This window comes from Anopheles maculipalpis, chromosome 3RL (assembly GCF_943734695.1).
Source record: "Anopheles maculipalpis chromosome 3RL, idAnoMacuDA_375_x, whole genome shotgun sequence".
In the NCBI taxonomy this organism is placed as follows: domain Eukaryota; kingdom Metazoa; phylum Arthropoda; class Insecta; order Diptera; family Culicidae; genus Anopheles; species Anopheles maculipalpis.
Window position 1 is genome coordinate 85,391,170 of NC_064872.1, and position 21,698 is coordinate 85,412,867.

The 21,698-nt window shown below is 44.7% G+C and overlaps 5 protein-coding genes across 5 annotated transcripts in view; 3 read left to right on the forward strand and 2 right to left on the reverse strand.

The window, feature by feature from the left end:
- The window catches only part of LOC126562512 (protein hairy), a 579,505-nt gene that overhangs the window by 553,326 nt on the left and 4,481 nt on the right, over positions 1-21,698 (forward strand). The gene's annotated exons all lie outside the window — the stretch shown is intronic.
- LOC126563695 (protein LLP homolog) lies at positions 651-1,236 on the forward strand. The gene is made up of 2 exons (XM_050220339.1): positions 651-827; positions 901-1,236. Exons 1-2 carry the CDS (start codon positions 651-653, stop codon positions 1,198-1,200), a joined length of 477 nt encoding a protein of 158 aa, XP_050076296.1. The 3' UTR covers positions 1,201-1,236.
- Positions 1,485-2,540, reverse strand: LOC126562646 (syntaxin-17). Its single transcript, XM_050219206.1, has 2 exons — positions 2,199-2,540; positions 1,485-2,130 (listed from the first exon to the last, which is right to left on the reverse strand). Exons 1-2 carry the CDS (start codon positions 2,518-2,520, stop codon positions 1,508-1,510), a joined length of 945 nt encoding a protein of 314 aa, XP_050075163.1. The 5' UTR covers positions 2,521-2,540; the 3' UTR covers positions 1,485-1,507.
- LOC126562256 (uncharacterized) lies at positions 3,589-5,270 on the forward strand. Its single transcript, XM_050218714.1, has 2 exons — positions 3,589-3,768; positions 4,106-5,270. The coding sequence occupies exons 1-2, from the start codon at positions 3,590-3,592 to the stop codon at positions 5,268-5,270; spliced, it is 1,344 nt and encodes a 447-aa protein (XP_050074671.1). The 5' UTR covers position 3,589.
- LOC126562425 (glucose transporter type 1) lies at positions 5,703-15,673 on the reverse strand. Its single transcript, XM_050218936.1, has 7 exons — positions 15,103-15,673; positions 6,862-6,960; positions 6,687-6,766; positions 6,397-6,618; positions 6,236-6,333; positions 6,064-6,159; positions 5,703-5,750 (listed from the first exon to the last, which is right to left on the reverse strand). The coding sequence occupies exons 1-7, from the start codon at positions 15,633-15,635 to the stop codon at positions 5,703-5,705; spliced, it is 1,176 nt and encodes a 391-aa protein (XP_050074893.1). The 5' UTR covers positions 15,636-15,673.

Genomic DNA, 21,698 nt, shown 5'->3' on the forward strand with positions numbered 1-21,698 from the left:
TTTTTCGCAACTGGAAAGCCAAATATTGACAATTTTTCTTACTCTTTGACGTGTTACGCAGGGCATGATAAAATCCAATCGATGTGTACAATGTTTTCGCTCTTACACTCTTTTTAAATTAAATTTAGTTTGAAAAAAAACATAACGGCACCATTCGTGAAATATTTCAACAGTTCGAATTTGAAAATCAATTGCCGTATGTTTATACATACCTGAATGAGATGTTCAAATACCCACCGCACCGATCCGATTTCAAATTCAAATTAATGATCGATCTCTATCAAAAGGTGTAAATTTTGTGTTGTATTGATAGATTCAAAATAAAAATATCATTTGCATACAATAAATTACTCACAAGAGCAATCAAAAACTTCATAAAATAAAAAGTCCATACCACATGGCAGCTACAACTGGATCCCGTTCGTCACTTCGGAGATATGTCATATTGGTACGTCATTCACCATCAGCATTCCTTTTTCACAATACGGCAAAGTAGAAGCACCACGTTTTCTGTGTTGCATTCTACAATTGTTCGTATTAAAACTGTGTAAATCACAAACTGTTGTATTAAAACAATCACGAAACGTAGAACAAGCACATTTTCTTTCCCATTACGAGTGAATTAAAGTACCAAAACAGACCGTTCCACCATGACCGCACGCAGTAAGGGTCGGCGCAACAAAAACAACGCCATTCGCCGAACGAAAAACAAGGTAAAGGAGTTGAAAAAGCTGAAGAAAATGCTTGGCTTCATCGAGGAGGATGTGGGCGACGGGAACTTGTTGGACAAGATAAAGGATATTACCGAACAGAAGAAACAGGAAGAGGTACGTAGCATGGCCTTTCAACTTGTGTGTAAACAAATGCCACTAACTACTGTTCCTCGTGTATCCTGCACAGGAATTGGAGCTCACAAAAAAGGAAGCGATGGAGGAACTGATCAAAGAAGAAACTAAGGAGTTTGTCAACCACGAAAAGTACGTTACGGTGGTAAACCCGAAAACGAACGTCAAACACGTATACAACATGAAAACGAAGCGCGACCAATTTGGCCAATACCCGGTCTGGTACAACGCGAAGAAGGAACGCTTGAAGCAGCGGCGTCGTGAGGGTAAGAGCGTCAAGCGCAGACAGTTCCGTGGCCACCGTTTGCACTTTATCGACCGAGCGTCCAACTGGAAGGCACTGCTGTCGAAATAAACCGTACCGTGATTTTGTTATTAGTAACACAAAGAACGTGGTTTGGGTTTATTTCCATCATAACGACAGTGTATTACACATCCATTAGCAGTGGCTAACGTGTAGAGAGAACAGTAGTAATGTGACAAGCTCCGGGGGATGTTCATGAAAATCGATAAGCAATTCCAACCTCCAACTCCAGCAACAATGTACACCACACAGCATGTACAACTAAAAACGTCTCCTGCGGTGAGTAAAATCGATTGCGCCGCGGCTGACCATATTCCTCGTTCGGCAGCTACTGAATCGTGCAGCGGTTAAACAATTGTCAAGTTTTCGATGCAATCGGTTGCGTTTCGCCCGGTTCGGCCGGTGCATCACCAGCTGTCGCTTCCGTGGCACTATCGTTCGAATCGACCTCATCGCTTTCCGGGATAGCGTCCACGTTTTTGATGAATTTCCCACTGGCAAAGCCAACCAATCCGCCTCCGAGTGCGGCCAATCCACCTGCCTTCAGTCCCACCACCAGCCCGATTGGACCACCGATGCAAGAGCCAAGGAATGCTCCGGCCAGCGGGTAGACGGCTTTCTTGTACGCTAGTGCTTTCTGTAGTGCCGTCACACCTGCTTCGACCTGGATCTGTGCTACATCCACGTTCTCCTCCACCTTGGTAACTGTTTCACCTTGTTCGTGCACTAAATTGTGCACCTTTTGGTACAGCTCCTGGATGTCCTCCATTTCGTGCTGTAAAGTTTCCATCTGTCGAAGGCATTCTTCTCTTTGGCGTAGCTCGTGCTCCTCCATGTTGTACGAGCTGGTGATCTGTGGAACGAATGTCAACCGCCCACCGGTGGGGTACTGAGTATTTGTGTCACCGGATCGTTCACCCTCACCGTACTGTCGCTGTTGATAGTCTCGGGCGGACTGTGCACGTAATGTTTTTTGCATTGCTGTTGGGATTCAGGTACACAATGATTATAAGAAAAGAGTCCAAATTCCACCAAATGTCTTCGCTTACCCATGTACTCCGCCATGCTGCTAAACGCATTCTTCTTTGTTGTCTCGATACCCTCATCGAAACGGTCATAATCTGTCGGTCGCAACCTTTGTCGCACTTTATCTATTTCCACCAGCATAAACCGTATCTGCTTCACGATGCGCGTTGCGTTGAGCTGTTCCCGCTTGACCTTCTCCCAATCGTTGAGCGAACCTGCCTTTTCGATGTTGCATTTGTGGTTTCGCAGCACCGTCAGGTACTGGGGGATCGTCTGGTTGAACTTGTCGATCGATATTTGCGCTAGCTTTAATGGGATTTTTTCGTCCACTTCGTTCGATTCCATTGCTTCTGCTGCTGCTGCTGCTGCTCGGACGAGGAAGAGTGTAGTGGAAATGGAACCTTCTTTACTGGATTTTCACAATACGGAACTGTTGCGTTGTTGTGTTGTGTGTGGATCACCACTTAGCTGTACTATTGACACGATTCTGACCCACAAGCAAACAGGACAGGCGAACGGCAATCAAAACAACGAAATAACGTCAAATCTTATCAAAATCGAAAGTGGAAACAAAGAACGCAAATCGATCCGTGATTAGATTTTACACACAAACGCACACTACGCCTTTTCCTAGCCCTGTTTTCGAAGGCTGATTCATGAAGGGATTTGTTATTGTTTTTCTTTCCCTTTCGGTTGGTGCCCTTTTTGACAGGTTGTTTTCTTCGCGATGGGCAATGTGTCTGTGCCGAGTTTAGCATGTGTGGGGCAGAGGCACCATTAACCTTTGTGCTTTGTGGAAAGGGTTTTGGTTTATGAATCACTACGTTTTTAAGTGATTTACACGATATTTTTGTTAGATTTAAAATTTAATTACAATCCAAAATATCGTCATTCAATTTTATCTTTCATGATCAATTCCGACTTCGAATGAAGAATATTACAGAAATGAAGCCTGTTTGGAGACAATTGGAATATCTGCTGGGAAACATAATCATGTAGCACATAACAGGGAAAATTTCTTGTCCAAATGTGCTTCAAATCCTGTTAAGGAAACAAATATTTCATAAAAACTCACTTATTTTCCATCATCGGGATTTCAACCGTCATATTCGAATCCGTATTCAAACGTTTTCGAATTTTGGAACACATTCACTCTCCGTTTACAAGCACTAGAGTTCACTTCTCCACAATACCGCGTACCTTCTGTGTGGTTGCGTGCCCATGTGTGTGTGTTCTTCGCGTCATCGAGCATCGGTGACGATAGGTAAACAATCGACAGCATAAATATTCTTTCCTCCAGTGAAAAAAGCACTTCATTTCCTTCTAAACACTATTCCGCAGCAGCTAGCTAAACTCCTGCACTAAATCCCGTGCCTAAAAGTGTACACGACAGCGATAGCAAAACAACACAACAATGGAAGGAGATGCGCGCTTTGTAGTGGATCGGTCAAGCGATCTCGAGGAGCAGCTAGAGCCCGGTTTTCAGAAAGCGTACACTTTCAGCCTACCTACGGTAACGCGCCAGATGCTGTGGGACTACATGCTGCACCTGATGAAGGTGGTGTCCGGCAACGAAAGTCATCTGAAGGCACTGTAAGTAGAGCGCGGATGGTGCTGCACCGCGTACGCGGGCTGTGCGAGTAGTGGGCCGTGTGGCTATGTCGCTGCGTCTTGGCGCGGTCAACGGATCCTAGTGTCGTTCGCGGAACGTCAATCTGAATGTGGCAGATATGGTGTCTGTCATTTGGGTGACCGTCAAATTGAACGTCGTTCGTTGATTTGCTCGGTGGTGGTGGTGGATGATCGACAGTCAAGCGACAAAGAACCATCAGCCCGTTAAAAAAAAAAAAAACTCCTGCCCTGATGATGGGCACCGACGAATCCACACTGCTGAAACTAACGCGCTTTTCCTTCCTTTCATTACTTGCAGTCAATCGTGTACGGAAAACAATCCCGAATACGGAGATGATTCGGTCGGATGCGTACAGCTGCGGAGGGAAGATTCCTACTGCACGGTGAAAGGCCAAATACATTCGATAGGTCCGTGTGACGATGGAGAAAATATGGAAATTAAAATCTACTCCCTGACGGTCGCGATAGACGAGGAGCACCATAAGGTGGAATCGGTCGCGTGCGATGATTGTGCGGAGCTGGGCTTCTGTCAGCACACGATCAGCTTTCTGCTGTGGCTGCACACGCACGACCAGCCCGGCACACACCAGGACGTGGAGTGTTTCTTCCGTACGCCGCTCGCAACCGAGCTGGAGCAGCTGCCGGGCAAACCACCGCTCAACAAGACGAAAACCAAAAACTTTATCCGCGAAGTCGTGCACGGGCTACAGACGGAAGATATCGACTGTCCGCTGAGGTGGAACTTTTCGTCCGCAAACAAAAAGTTTGCCAATTTGTCGATTCACGAGCTGGTCATCTGTGGTGTCAAGAACCGGTACACGGTGGCGCAGTTCTTCGAGCATGCGCAAGCAGTTGTAGCATCGGCTTCGGGCGTGCTGGCGGATAAGGTGAAATTTCAGCCCCGATTCCATCCCTGGTTCCAGGAGCTACGGTATGGGCGCATTACGGGAGCGAAGGTGTTCGAATGCACTCAGCCGACCGTCTCGTCGGAGTTGCTGCACGAGAAAATATTGGGCTGCAATAAGGAAATCGATGTGCAAATGCAGCGCAAAAAGCTGGCCATCCGTCAGCGGTTGGAAAAGTACACGAAGCGAGTGTACGAAAGCCCACGCATTACGATGAATGCCTCGTTTCCGATCATTTTCGACGTACCGGACGGTATCTGCCCACAGCACGTGGTGGAAATCAAGTGTCCGCGATCGCACGACAACATGAAGAAGTACGTGACGAGCGACGGGAGCCTGCAGGAGAAGTACTACCTGGAGATGCAGGTACACATGCTGATGTATGGAGCCACATCCGGCGTGGTTTGTGTGGCTGATCCGAACTTTGAGACGAACAACGAGCTGTTTATGCACTCGTTCAATCTCAACAAACCGTTTGTGATGAAGAAGCTGCAGAAAGCGCTCGAATACTGGGAGAACCATGTATTCCCGGAGCTCATGACCAGCTGGTCGGAGTAGACGGGCTCAAACGCGAGCTTCGATCGATTGGAGTTTAGAAACTAGGAGACGACAACCAGCCACAGAAGCAAATCAACAATGCAGAAAGGAAAAAAGCAAACGGAAAATGGAAATAGTCGACAGACAGAAACTATTGTTCGATTTTTGATTTGGCAGTAGTCTATTTTTAATCTTCCTTCTTTGACATACATTACACATAGAAGAAGCACACACACACACATCTCGCTCACACACACAAGCGCACACATACATACAAACACAGGCAATAGCATTTTAAGGACAATAAATGTAAGACTTTCATTCTATTGAACATAGCACATCGGTTAACTTTAGAGGTGGCAGCATTCGAAGAGATTTCGGTATGATGGTTCCCCCCAGGTGCGGCAGGATAGAATAGCTTTATCTCTCATGCCCCGTCTAGTCAGCACGTCGTCAGTGCACTCGATTGCCGTAGTCCACCGAGGGAAATAATCGTTGGCTCTGTTGAGAGAGGAAAAAAGGAAGGAAAAATAATCAGTTGGGTTTATCGCATTTACCATGCGATGAAGTGGTGTCCTAGGGATCCATCCATCCATCTTGTTTTGTAGCATGTCTGCTAAGAGCAGAAAAATATTAGTTGCAGTATCAGTCAAATTGTAGCAATTGTGCCTTCCTCTTTGAGCGATCTTGAGGAGTTTTTAGATGAGCAGGAGCAGACTTGAAATTGTCGGTGAGCTATTGACTATTCTTATCTCAACCTGAGGGCACCTTTACCAAACACTCTGAAGCTACAAAAAAATCTACTCGTCCTTACCAATCGTGCCACCTGTGTTTTGAGCACCGAAAGGGCTTCCATCGCGTACTGGACCTTTTTGCTAAGCTCCTGTCGATCGTCGCGCGCTGCAACCAGCTGTAAAACCAAAAAAAAAAACAAGAATCGTATTATAACGAACAGCTCCGAAAAAATAACAGACACTGATGCTCACCTGTTCTAGCTTCCTTAACCGAATGTCTAGACTGTCGTAATCGACCTCCAGATCGTTCTCCATATCTCGCGCCTCCGTCGCGAGGTCGTTCGCTTCATCTACAAACGCAGAACGAACGATTATAAGCAGCTCAAACTACACCGCCACGATTCACAACTTACCGATCTTTTTGCAACTTTGCCGATCGCTCTGCAGCATAAAGCCTTCGCGGCACGTGCAATAGTACGAACCTTCCGTATTGTAGCACGTCTGATCACAGGGTTTATGCTCCTTACACTCGTTCACATCCATCTCGCAGTACTTGCCGGTAAAGCCTGCCGGACAGGTGCAACGATCCGGTGCAGTACATTGGCCACCATTACGACAGGGCGTTTGACAAACCGCTGGAAGAAAGAGAAGGATCACAGACATAGAATGAGACTTGGTTTCGAAATCAATGGGAAAAACTTACGCTTAAAGCATCCATCGGCCACGGTAGTCGTTGTGTCCCAGCCACGGCAACACGTTTCCCGTTTCGCTACCGGGTACGTTCTTGTTGGAGTTTGAGAATACAAAATCAGTTATGCATTTCTTTACGAAGATTATCAAGACGCCGCCACACACGTGCCAAAGTGCGTGACACTCACCGTAATCCAGAGCAGTTGGCCGGATCAGTGCAGGGTGCGTTGGGGTACGTCTTTACCACCGCCTTCCGATAGATGTACACGGTGCACACGTTTCTGTTTCTGTGAAAGGAACGTTTAAAAAAGAACATCAACATCCATCGTGTGTTGTTAGTTGAAATGGCACGTTCTTTTATTTTTCTCTGTGGTCATTTGTCGGACGAGACAGACCACAGACACGCTACAAAAATACAACCCAGACAAAGGAAGTAGGTGGGAGAACTGCAACCGTCCAACCATCGTACCATCACTTATCGCGACGGGAATGCAGCGAGAAGGATTGTTTCAACTAAAGTGTCCTCCCCGTGCCGAGAGGGTGCGAGAAAACATCGCTCTTCCCGGTACGAGTTAATAACTCTTCAAGGCCACTACAACTCCAACGAGTGGGGCCAACTCTAATGGCTTTCTCGCTTGCCCCATTAAGCCGGCTGCATCGTTATGGACACGCATTTGCATGCGGTGCAATTTTCTTTTCCAAACGGCTGAGAACCAATGCGCTTTCAAATGAACGAATCAGAATGTGAGATTTGTGAGGTTAGCATGCTTATTAGATCTTAAAAAAAGCTTCTCTTTCACTGTGTTACAGTGATACAAGATCGATCATGCCGATCGTACGTACCAAACACACTCACATAGCAGCACTCTCCACACAATCCCAACGCGGTGTGATCGGTACTTGGTTGCTAAAATTGGTTTGCTAATTTTAGGAAATAAATAATTCCCTCCCATTCTCCCTCCGCTGGCGTCCACTTACGGTCCGAAAGAACGCAAACGGTTAAACGGTCACTTCCTGTGCCGTGTCTTAGCGAGATGTGTCAATATATTTACAAGCAACCGCTACTCTCGTCACGGCGTAGCGGTGTGAGATAACGATCCAATGATGATTAAATCTCATTTTCACGAACACAAACCCGGTGGTCGGAAAGCATCGGGAGCGGAATTTAATTAAATTACATCGATCTTTGTAACACAGAGGACAGATCCACACGTGTGAGTATCGCACATCTCATTACGCGCGCTAAGTAAGAACCTGTGTGAGGGTGAGCATGGTCATTCGTCTCATTACGCGAGCTCATCAAGCTGCGTGCGGGGTGATAAAAGAGGGATGTTTGTTTTTCCGATCCCTTTTCTTTCCGCCAAATTACACACCGCATCAAAATCATCATCCCAAATGATGTGATCTTTCACTCTCTCACTCTCGCACTCGCTCCATTGGCTCCCACCGATGATGTCGTGAGGATAGATCTCACGCATTCTCAAGGATGCTCTAATTGGCAGAAGCGCGAGCGCCTCGCGACAATCCCACCGTTCGGTGAGTTTAGTTTTATCAAAATCGCCAATTACATCGGATCGGGTTGAACGTGGCGTTGGTGGTGTAGAGATCGGATTTGCCTTTCTTTTTCCCCCTTTTCCGGTGCAAAGCAAAAAAAAAAAAAGGAATCGTTTCCAGATGTGTTGTATTGCTGTAGTTCGACATTAATCCTTCCTTTGGAAAAACACACAGTGAGTTGTGGGATTTTTCAGATTTTTCGCGTTTTTCGTTGGCGCTCCTTTGCTGCACAATTTTCCTCTTTTGCTTCCGTAATTATATCGGCAAGCGGACGCGCAAAGTGTGTGATCGCGCTCGTGTGAAATGTGTTTATTTTTATGAAAATATATACGCGCGATCAGCGTGATCATAATCGAGAAAGTGTCCACCCCAAGCGCCACACACCGTGAATCGTGCGTGCTTGGGTGGTGTGCGTGTAAGTGTGTGAAAAAAAAAGAAAGCAAAATAGAAGAAATACTTGCGTAAAGTGTGGCAAATTGTTCTAACGTACTGCGTGTGTGTGTTTCTACTTTTATTTTATTGTTTTGTGTAGTGATCATGTTTGTTGTAATGTTTTTGAATGTCTTGTCTTGTCTTTAAGCGATAAGTAATTTTTGTTTTGATTATTTGCGAATTCTGCCCTTAAAGTTCAGTGCCTTCCCATACCTTCCTCCTTTGCATCTTAATAAGAAAATCAGGATCCTTTCTATCCATTTTCATTTCACACCACCATTCCAACCCGATCCTGCCCATCCATGGTCGGATGATCGTAGAGTGATTTGTTCTTTGGCGTGTGGTTATTAATAAATTCAATGAAATACGATCACGGCTGCCGGCCGATCCCGCCGACTGATATTTGGCCAGATTGGATTTGCCTTCTGGTGCATCTCTGGTGCGATAGTTTGCCGGTAATGATTTTCCCATCTTATTCCCGACACGAATGACAGACAATAAATATGCATCGGTTTTGGCGTGCCACAATCATCGCGGTTTGTACGGCGAACGGCATCGGCACCTACCAGCATCAGCACATTTGAAGTTCAAATTACCGTAAATGTGAGCTGCGTGACAATTGGCAGCGTTTGGTGGGAAATAGCCGAAGAAAGAGGAAAGCAGGATACAGGACAGGACCACCTGGTAGATTGACCGGGTTGGTAGCTAAGGAGTGTTAAAAGGAGGCTTAAAGTTTAATGGGTTTACAGTTGCATTCTTCGGATGGAAAGACCTTTAGAGTATGTTTTGTAGAATTAAAAATATCTTATGACATAATTCAACAGCACAAAATAAGTGCAGCTTTTTCTGTAAACATTTTATTATTTTCTTTGTAACAGGCCACATTGAAAAAATCCCAGTGGTACGGGCGAAAGCGGTGCCGATCGCTACACGGCAGAATCGAAATTCAAATCCTATCTGGATCGTTCTACCGTAGTGAGGATCGGCCGTCCAAGAACATGACGTAGCTAGTCTATTAGGTAATTAGATGGTCGGCATGATCTGAAGATATTCATCTTCAATCTAAATTTTCCGTAAGACTTTTTAAACACCTAAAGTTCCTACGGATAAGATCCCAAGTAATCAATGGTGAATGAAAACAAGTCGGATTCTGCGTAGAAATTTTGTCTACACCAATTTTCACCCAGAAAGTGTGGCGATGAACCGCCCAACGTACAATCGTTCTCCTACTGCGAAGCTCCCAACACGGGACATCTGTAACAAGGCAGCTAATTCGCGTGACAGCTGAGCGTTCGATCCGCCTCTGCAAGTTATAATGGTTTACAAGCGGAATAAAGTCGGAATTTTATGTTATAGAATATTATAAAATTTTACTTGTTACAAGTTCTTACCACTTGATCATTTTGACACAAGTAGAAAACAATTTTTGATCTAGCAGAATGTCTCAAAACTTTTTCAATTCATTACACACTTTCATTGCTGTCTCTGGTTGGTCCTTTTTCTGATCAGTCGTTAGAACTTCAACTTCTAAGTTGCTATAGCTGGTAGATTTGAAAGAAATGTATAGCTTCTTGGGAGTTAAAATGACTATGGAAAATACTGTTCGGGTTGGAAAATAAGAAGAATATAAGCTGATGGCTTTGTTCTGTTTGATACATGTCTCAATTAATGTTCAACTTGAAACTAGCTAAACGACATTGTGTTTTACAAAAACGTCAAAAAGCTAGAATTGTTTGTTGTCACTTGTATTTATGTATAGCCCTGAAATGAGTCAAACGACTACAGAAAAGTACAATGTATGTAACGATCTCATCATAGCAGGATTAACATTCTTCGCATATCCATCCACCCGAGCCTGCAAACGGTCGGAATCCTTAAATCACGCCAAAAAGATGCTCTGTGCTATAAATAAACCACACTTTTTAATATGCTCAATTATCGATTTAAAGTGCATTCTTGCAGGAAGCAATCATCTCGTTTATTCAACCTTCCCTTCCTGCATGCTAAACAACCGTTCGGACTCCGATGATGGGTTTCTTTCCTTCCATAAAAAACAGCGGTCACACGTGGAACGTAGGCCCGTAAAATCTTAATTAAGCCGTTACCCACGAACGCAACATGGTTTGGTACGTGGATGGTACGGGCGTTGCATTCGAAATGCTTACCCACAACTACATTGCCCTTCGACACGACACGTACGCTCGGTGTAATGCGGGAGTGCATTAAATTGCATCGCGAGGATATTTTTTTTCTTGCTTGCAGCTGCAATCACCCCCCAAACACCCGCACCTTCTCTACCTCCATCCAAACACTTCAATTCGTAATCGCAATCCGTTGTTGTTGCATCGAATCGAGCTATAAATCATTCGCCATGCTTTGGCTTGGATGAGATCCGCAACTGCAAACGATCAATCAAGGTCCGTGCCGATTAGTGGGGTCGATCGCATAATTCACGCCCTCTGCGCCAACCTTAAGGTGGGAAAAGGGATTCACTGCTCACGAGCACTGCTCTGCAGCAGGGCACAGCAGTGAGTAAAGGAAATGACCGATTATTTTAAGAACTTACTCCCGGACACGGGCTGGTGAAAGATCGCTTACGTGTGGTTTTACACCGGGAAGATATCAAGCCGTCCTCGAGTCGAAAGCTTGGAAGCAGGAATTAAGTGTTGACTCTATTAATCAGACTTCAAGGTTTGTCTGCTACTGCCTGGAATGACCTGACGACCGAGAAGCACGACTGGCAATAAAAACGGAAGGAAGGAAGCTGGGCAGCAGAAAACAACAACAAAAAAAGCTAGCTAACAACATCAGCCAAGATCAGCTAACGTCAGTTCGCAAATATGCACAAATGATGAGCAAACGAGCGTGGCGATAACTTGCAGCATATGCAAATAGGATGACTCGCTATACCTTTCGTCACCGAGGCTTGTTATTGTAGCGATCCATCGGCATCCGTAAAGAACACCAGCGCAGTACATTTGGGACCGGAGTCATCTTCTTACATTCCCCATATTTTACTGTCGCATAAATATGATGAAGTGGTATATCCATAAATGGGTACGAAGTTGCGTAGTCCTGTCAAACGTTCCTCCGTTGGAAATTCAAACCATGGTGGCAGTGTTAGAGTGCCATAAAGTGCTGAGTTCTTTATTGGGAATTTGGTCTAGGTGTAAATTTGTCGTGGACAATTTTTCATCTTTTTCTTCATGAGGCTGACTGGAAGTGGAGAAGTTTTTTAAACAAGGTGGTGAACCACAGGAACAGGTGTGAATTGAAACTTCATTTAGAGGTTTAGCACATGCAAAGCAGTTATAAAGACCTTCCCACTCACGGGATCTCACAGTTTAAGTATGAGTTATGCGTTATAGAAGGCGACAATGGTCTTCAGATGGCTGGATCAGGGTTCAAATCACACTCGGACCGTCGGACCTTGTATTGAGGACTGATAATCCTCAATACATAATTTATGTAGAATTTAATTTTCCTTCACTCAGTGTGACTGATCCCATCCAAACTCGTTCTATGCTCATTTTACACCATTGTATCTTTTCCCTTCGTAACTCAACAAGATCGTAAGAACAACTACGAAACACATGTTCAGCGCAGCAGTGCCCTTCGGTCTATCGTCGTCGTTGTCGCTGTCGTCGTCGATATGCCTTCCCAGACGAAGGAAAGCCCCCCCAGTTATTAATAGCCGGACGCGTGCGAAAGTGTCGGAGAGTGCGATTTTTTCCTTCCTGTTGTGGCCGTACTTTGTACCGCCCGATCGTGCCGTAACACGTAGCCGATCGACGGTCAGAAGGCCGCACAGACGCAAACAGGGGAGCAAAGACGACGTCTAAGGTATTCCTGCAAATGCACATTTGCTGGCGGAAGACATCTCCTAGGAGGAAAGATTATGAGTCACAACTGTGAACGCCAGGATGTGAATTATGTTCGAGTGCAATCCGGATTGTACCATTATGGCACGGTTCGTTAGACGATTTACTTACGGGAAGGGAAAAGTACAACGTTTCTTTTTTTCGAATTAAAACAGACAGCAATAAAACAATACGCCCTGCATCAAATCACTCATACAGGGCCATAAATACATCGATTCGATCGTTTTCCATTTTGAGTGGTCTGCCCTGCATAAGGATGAGTTATGGCAGCTTCAATTGCACTATTGCATTAACACATTGCAGCTCCCCAGTTGCAAGTGGGTGTGATAAAAGCGATCTCCGGGAGCAGTGGGTATGATAGGGAAAAGGGACAGAAAAGCAAAACGTGCCGTACCACATGTAGAACTCATATTACACCAATCATTGTCCGATGACAACAAAAAAAAGCAGTAGCAACAACAAAAAAAGCGACTTATTGACTCATTGTGGAAGGGTTTCACAAGTCATTGCGGGCATAGCGGCTGTATTCGTTTCTACGCACAGTCGCCCATTGCTTGACCGACGTGGCATCAGCCTTTATGACTTATTGCCTCCATTATTCATTAATCCGAAAGGGAATTGTCATTAGAACGTTCTCAGTTTGCTTGAGGATTCGTTAAGGGTGCGAACGAATGGTTGTGTGGTGGTGGCGTTTGATTGATGTGTTTGCAGAGCGCCATTATCGTGCCATGAGAAGAAACTCCTGTAGGAAAATCCCATTCAACTGCAGTGTGCGTGTGATTTTCTGATTTATTTCTTACATTCTTAGCAGAGCTCATGTGGTAATTAGATAAATCTGTATTTTGATGTGGAAGAATTTTTGGACAATTAAGCTACTCCAGATTGTTATCATATGAACTTGTTTCATATTTTCTTGGGTGAATGATCTTTTTAAAATCGTTTATTGACGCATTTAATCTTACAGTTGATAAGTGTAAGTTTAAGATTTTTGGGAAAATGTGTACTAAGACCACCAAACTTGTCCCATTTTCTTGGTTGATTTTCTATTATCCTTTCAAAGTGAACTCCTGTACATCTGTGCTCTACTTCCATAAGGAGCCTGTTAGCGATTGTTATAAAATCCTTTGGCACCACTCCGCAAGATCACCCCTACCACCAAGGCTGGTTATTTTTGCACAAAATTGTCATTTGTTTCCCATCATAAAAAATAAACGACACCGCATCGTGAGATTTACTTCACCCCAAACAAGGTGTCAGATGCCATCAATCAGTTGCTCGCGCCCCATAACAATTCAGCGACCATGTACGATTGCTCCCCAAAACGCGATGCATTTGCATGCGAATGCGTTCCAAATAGCATAAAGAACATTCGCTCGCCAGGCGTCGAACGGAATGAATGGGTGTGTCGTAGTCGTTGTTCGAGCGGAGGAGCAAGAAAAAAAAAAGAGGAATCTTTAACCTAACCACACGTCGTTGAATGCATGCATGTTGTTCCCTGGAAAGTGATTTAGATTTGTATCAGATTGTAAAATAAATAAATCTCAACATTCGGGCAACAGCTGAACAGATATTTTGTGGTGCAGCCAAACGACAACGCACAACAATCGATGGGCTTGTTAATTTTTGCATGCAAAACTTTTAACCTCAAATGTTTGCTCTGAGGTCACTGCATCAGCTTTCTTGTTTCGCTGGTATGAATGTGGGGTTTTAATTATAAATCCCTCCAGGAGCGGGACGAAACAAAATCAAGCACAATCATTAAAATCTCTGCCAAAGATTCAAATATCTTGACGGGATCTTCTTCTGTATAGTCGTACCACTCGTTTTGTCCTTGATTTGAGCTGATGGTGGAGAAAAGAATGCCTTCTCTTGTCAGTGGCTTAAACATCTTCTACCAGCAGGAGAAGACGATAATAAACACGATTCTAAAAACAAAACCACACTCCAAAAGAGTAGCTTTGCACGGCGAACACTAATAAGAAGCCGAAGAAGGTAAATTAATCTTCTCCAGCCGTGATGCATCCTGCATGGTATGGTGTCGCCGTGGGCAGAAAATCTACCAGTCGAATGGAAGTTCTTGCCGCCTTTGCTGCATTCATGCAACCAACGTTCGTGGGAAGAGATGTTAATACGACAGACGGTAAACGATCAAGTCAGACAGCATGACGGGTTGTAGTCGAAGGCTCAGAAGTTACAAGGCCTAGCACTAGACTGAGAGGAAGCAAGCAATTTGTTTTGACATTTTGATGTTGCAAAAGTACATTTAGTTGCTATAAAGAGTGAGTCTTTTGTGAGTGATTATTTTAGGAGGTCTAGGCCTAGGTACTAATACTATTTTTAATAGTATCTGTAAATTATATTATAAAACAAGCATTTGTATCAATGGTGAGAAAAAAAATCTGCTCGGTTCAATAGAAAATATTGCTTCAATTGAAGAATCAGTACTTCGCTCGATTGTCGACAAAATAATTGTACTTAACTTCAGCCCAATTCCTATCAAACCTTTTCAACTTCCCACTAGTTAATTATAGTAAGCCTATTAAGCATCCCTTTCAAACCTACCTGGTACTGTTGGTGTGGCGCGTGGCTCCGAATGAACTGGTACCACTTCGTGTTAGCATCCGATTGACCGGACGTGCTCCGGGTACACTTCCATTCGAAGCAGTTCTGCGCCATCCATTTCCCACCGGCTGCTGCTGAGGATGTGACTGGCCACGGTGATGGCGACGATGCTGTGGTGGCGTCTCTCGATGTCCACCGTGCTGCTGACCGTGTGGCCAATGTTGCTGCACTGTCCCCTGATGTTGGTACGGTGGCCGATAATCGGTACTACCGCCAATACCGTACCCGGGGCCACTTACAAGCGAATAGTTTAAGGACGTCTGGTTCCGGCTCCTGCTCGGCTCGGTTCGATGCCTGTGGTGATGTTGGTTGTGGTGATGTGGGAGATTCTGGTGCTGACTTCTCAGATGGTGAGGTTGGTCACCACCACCGGTATAATCATCGGCTTCTTGTAATGCCTGCGAGAAACTTTCGACAGCTAGCACAAGCAGCGCGCCAACAAGCACCAGATGGTGCGCCAATTTTCTACCCATCGTTAGCGACCACTGTTATTATGATTACTACTACCGTGCACTTATACCTTTTTTTGCCTTTCGGGTGGTGTCTTTGTTGCTTTCGCTTTTTTTGTTATTGCTCTTGAACACGATCTACCTTTGCGAAACACTTGCGTGTGGGGCGGGATTACGCGATCAGCGGCAGTTAAAGAATGCTGCCGCCACAAAACAGACACCGGATAAAGCGTGCCAATTATCTCCGGCAACTCTTCGTCGATACGTCGATCGCACTCAATTAGAGACACGGTACGCGAAGTAAGTGCGAACGGCAACGCTCCTATGCTAGTTGCACCTGGATGACCCGAGATGAATGGGTCTTTACACTGCCCTTTTTTTTGCCGTAACCCTTATTCACAAACAAGCAACAAAACTTCCACCAAAACACACAGAATTTCACCCTTTATTAGCCGGCTTCCTTCACTCGTGCGATCGCTATTTTCTTTTACCGATTTTGGCGTCGTTTCGTACGGTGGTTCCTGTTTGATCGCGCACTAAAAGCACTAAACCACCGTAATGCAAACAATTTGCGATGATCGAAGTTACGGTTGATTTTTCGGGAACAGTAAAACCCGCAAACCACACAAACCGCACTTTCTGCACCGCCGCTCGTTGGCCGCTTTCTCGACCGCTCTTTCGCGCCCAGCAGCAGCAGCAGCAGCAAACACGCGGTCGATGATCGTCTACGAGGCTCGTCGTCGTCGGTGCACACACCGGCTTGCACAATGCTCACGGGCGGACTAAAATCTCGCGCTCCGTTCTGACCGACGTGATCCCGCGACCGGCTGAGAGTGGTTTGTGCGTTGCGTACGGCATGCTTTGGTGGTTTCTTCCTGCTTTGCGATCTCTCTTTTGTGCGCCTGTGCATTTATGCTATAAATTACAGCTTACCCTCTCTTTCCCGCTGGCCAGCAGTGTCTAGCGCAACGCGCACTGGAATCCTTTGTGATGATGGGGTTGCATGCGTTTACTACGCGGTACACGCGAGTCCTACGCCTCGTGGACTAGAACGATGCCCGGGCGATGCGTGATTTTGTGACCGTTTTGTTTGATTGACTACATGGGTTTTGTGTTTGTTTATTTCATAGTGATTCAAGTTTTCTTTCTCTCCTTCTCGATTTATTTTGCATGATAGAGGAGCCTTGGGTTTCACTATGAGAATCGCTGAAGATCACGTCATCGGAGTGAACTTTATGGTAAAAATTGTAGTTAATGTTTAATATTATCGATATACTAATATTTAATGGTCAGATTGCTATTATAAAAAAACTTTAAAGTGTAAATGTTTAGTATTCATCGCCATAATAATACTTTCGTCCTCAGTTGTACTAGAAACTCCATTTTGTCAAACGAATATTTTATGGCACACATATCTTTTTTCTAGTTTTTTTTTAGTATTAAAACTAAACCTCTTGCTCTTGTTTTTGCCACCCATTATCCCAGCGTGTACCCACCCATATCTGAGTGGTTGAAAGAGAAACAAAAATCTTCCGGCCGCTGCACATACCTCCACGATCGTCGTTCCTGTTGCATCGACTGCATTTTGAGCAGCATTTTTGCCCACGGTACAATGTGGTGGTACAATGTGTACCACCCCGCACCCCGTAGGTTACAGCACGGGGACGCTGTTCTCGATTGCTTGAAGTAAAGAAACGATGCTGGTCGCGAAATGGTTTAGAATTACCAAGCCGATTGTACACTGTCGGGCGGGCAAGACACCGTACCACAGAGAGATCTCTCAGTGATCTTCTCGCGTGCATACCGAACGAACTGACAAACCAAAAAAAGAAATAAGACCTCTTTCCTTGTGAGACGTTCATGAATGGAGACAGAACCCAGAACCGAACAGATTCTCACCATAACCTTTTCAACGCGTTAAACTTTATTCTAAAGCCAATTTTATATTCTCTACGCTATGCTCTATCCTTCGTTGTTCGCGATGTTGTATTGTTGTGGAGCTTATGTTTGCATATATTTATTTACTTTTTTTTTAGTCACAATGTTCTGGCTCTGGTTATCCGAGATTGTTAGTCATCTTATCTTATCACCTGCGCGTCGAAAGGGGAGCAAAAATAATAGAGTCCCGGTGTTTGAGTTGCCGCATTTGTTCGCGGATTAAAGGCGACTGCTCCCAGCCTGTCTTCCTGCTTTTGTGTGAAGAAGAGCTTAGGAGAGCCACCGGTTACATTTTATGGAACAGCGCGCGCTGTACCAATTAAACATTGTCTGGGAACAATCTGAGCCAATTAAACTATTTATTTATGGCTTTCAGGCAGATCAACTCAACTCATCGCTTTATTGGGTGGAGTTGATACAAGAAAATAGTTTCTTTGAGCAACTTTATGCTGGACATTGGATATCAATGTCCGTAAAACGCCAATGAATTCAGTTAACGCTCATTCTACTGCCTAATCCAAGTTGCTGACACATTCCAATTCGCGTAAGTATCTGGTTACCTTCGCCGTATCTCATTCGAGCACCCTACAATCCGGAAATCAGCTCCCGTACACCCGGTAATGGTATCGAAACATCCGCCAAATTCTTCCCCTCTACCGAACGGAGGTTAAATCAACACCTCTACTTAGCGCGGCATACCATTTAACGCTCTGGCCCCCGTTGACTTCACATCGCCAATTAAAGCTTGACTCATCCTTGCCGGGCAACTCTCCATGTGTGCTGTGAAGATCAACTGGAGCTTGGTTCGTTCTTTTTTTTTCGCTTTCATCTTTATTTACGCACCAGCTCTGCTGCTCTCCAAATCTGTTTCTTTGTGTTTTTAGTCCGTCTTACGCTATGCTGGAGAGACATACCTCTCCCGTCGTCTAGATTCCTCCAGCTTGTCTATGTTTGAATTTGCGTTAATGTGGCTTTTTGTTGCTGTTTTGCAGTCACTATGTGCACCGATTGTCCCTGGCATCGTTTCGGTTTTTGTTAGAACGAACAGATTCTGGGTCGGATTCCGGGAGTTTCTAAGATCGCTGTGTTACTGCGGAATTAGAGAAATCAGGGTGACGTTTGGTCGAGAAGGGAATGTAAGAAACTTGCAAAGGAAGGGAAGGAACACAACGAGAACGAGAACAACGAGATACTCGAGACATATCTTTATGGCCCTGGTGATGTTTGCTGTTTTGCCTATTCTGGTCGCTTAGATCGATCGTCATTCGTTTCCTCGGTTCCGTGTATCCTTCTGCAACCCAATACGACGTAGCTCACGTTACCCTTTTGGAGAGAGATAAAAGAAAACTTCCGTTAACTTTATAATAGAAGCCGATCGTGAGAGAAATTAATCACAACATATTAATTTCAATATTCAAGAACAGTTTAGCAACACCTTTAATGCAATATTTCCACTGATCGTCTGATTGTTATTTGTGGTATTTGAAAACTGCCATCCAAATTTCCCTTCTAGTTCAATAAATTCTAAAACACGAACAATCATTTAAGGGTTGATCGTGTGTTGTCTTTCCTTCGTGGCGATCTTCACATTTTATTGTACAAGCAAATGACACCTTTGCTTTGCTTTGACCCAAGAGAAACGATAGCGGGAAGCGATGGTGGTCCACCGCGGGGAGCGGTTTCATATTGCAAATTCCCATTAGCAACCCTAATGCCTTCCCGGACGATCTCATCCCGGGAGGAGATGAGCTTCAATCGCGTCGTTCTTTTCCGGGGGGGGGGGGCGCGTTTGAATAAACGATACCCCAGGAAGGGTGCCATTCTTCTAGGGCAAGTATCATGTTCCGCAAGTTTCTACTCGATGTAGAGATGTATTCAATTTCTATGCCCTTTCCATGCATGATGCTTCCCAGCCCAAGAACGCTGATGACCTGCAAACGCACCGGATATTGACCTTTTAGCAGCGATTCGAATTCTTGACCGTGGTCGCGAAATAGGTAGTGTGCTCGATCTTGTCCAGCATCCCGGAATACGTTTAATCCAATGGTAGGGGTTGACCTAACCGTGGCAGATCACGAGATCATGTCCGATTCGTCGATCGCCCTTCTTTCCATTGCGGATGAACTGACCTCGGTTCAGCTCACGATGCACTCACACATACGCACACATCATTCAAGTGAGGTGTTCCTTGAAGCGGAGGTTTCGGAGGCCTCGCCTTGCTGGGTGAGCAAAAAACGGCAACCCCGAACCGAACCACTTCCTGACTGAGTCAACAAGTTAGGGCTCTTTTTCTGCTATTGGGTGTCTCAGTTTTGTTCCATTCCATGCACTCGACGCCTTCCGATACGATCGCCGGTCACGCTATGCGAGAGGAGAGATCGAAGATACACTTATGCTGCTGGCACGTCCAACGAACCCCTCACCCATCCACCCTCCACCATAGCCGTCGTGACTGTAGCTGACGCACCGATGGCAGAGAACAAAAACAAAGCACCACAAAAAAAAAGCGACAAAACCTGTTCTACCGGGAGTTGAGTTGAGTTGAGTCGGAGTGTGTTATCAAATCGAGGTCCGTCCTCCCTTCGAGGCAGGTGGTGGCTGGTCCAATCTTGACCATACATGGACAACAGACTCTAGCACCCGTCGTCCGAGAGCCTTCCCGCAAATGGAAGGCACCGAAAAATTAGCGTGTTAGCGCACGCCTAGCCTCCTGCTCAGGAACTGCCCGTACAGCAAGATGACCTTCCGATGTTGCCGCACGATCGCCTTCTGGCACTGTTTGGACACAGTGTGTTTTGGAAACGGCACGCGGACGATTTGTTTCCCGTCCATCAGTGGTCACCCTTATTCCGTTGCGGTTGCAGTTTCCACACCTTAAAGTAAAAGTTAAATAACACCATGCACCTGTCAGACGAAGGCCCACTTGGTACAAAAAAAGTTCCACTATTTCTTTGCTGTATTAACCTTTTTTATTACCATCCTATCAAACCGGTAGCCAGCAGAGTTTTCTTTCACGATTGGTGACGGTTAAATTAAATCACATTACTGTGACGCTACACTGGGCTACGCTGGGCACGAAATGTATGATACGATTGGACACCCAGACATTGCATGGCTTAACGGCGGCTAGAGCTGCAGCTCAAACTGTCTGGGCTTTTTGGTGCTTTTGTTTTTCTTTGCTTCTTCATGCCTTGCAACTAGTGAGTGTGTTCCTTTTTGTTTCTTCTTATATTTCTCTTGCAATGCAATCTTACGAGACGATGATAAACCACGCAGCGAACTTTTTGTAGTGTGTGGGATTTTATTTATTTGTTTACGTTATGAGGCACACGGTGGCGCTAGCGTTATGATTGGGAGGCAGTAGTTGATTCTACTTGGGGTGCAGCATGTTGGCGCCGCTGTCTGGCAAATCCGCTGGTCCTAGACGATGTAAACAGACTCACGTAATGTGAAGGAAGCTGCTTGGAACATTAGTTTTCGTACTTATTTATAATAATATTTGTTTCATTGTTTTGCTGTTGTGAAGTTAGAACAGCAGTTAACGTTACACTATTATTTCAAGTTTATTAAACTTTTCTTCAGTACTTCTTTCCTTTTTTTTTATAACAATGATTTTATTCCAGAAAAGATCAAAGCAATGTTTTAAGTTTCCTTCCCTTTTACTTCTATTTTCCTTTTGTTGGTCTGCTGTTGGTTTACTACTTCTTTTCTTTTTCTGTTTTCATCATGTTCTTTGTCATCCTTTCATTTTTCTTTTATAATTATTAAGACCAATTTTTGTCAATTTGTTCTCCATATCCAATTCATAATTCATTTCTTTCTAAATATCCTCATTGAGAGGCATAATTCTGTCCCAAATGTGACTTCATTGTGACTTTTTGATTGTTGACATGGTACTTAAACTATAAAAAATCTTGTTTTTTTGTTTCCTCATAGTGAACTATTATCGATCTGCAACAAAAAGCTTATGAAAACGAGATTAATTTTAGACAAGTTTGTACAATAACCAAATATACTTTATTGCTACGGTAAACAAACAATCAATTTTTCATTATGATTGACGATGATCGTAATTGAATGCGATGGATATTACACTACGATCACCTCCACGATCATTATACGTCACCGTTAATTCCATACACTGCTGTG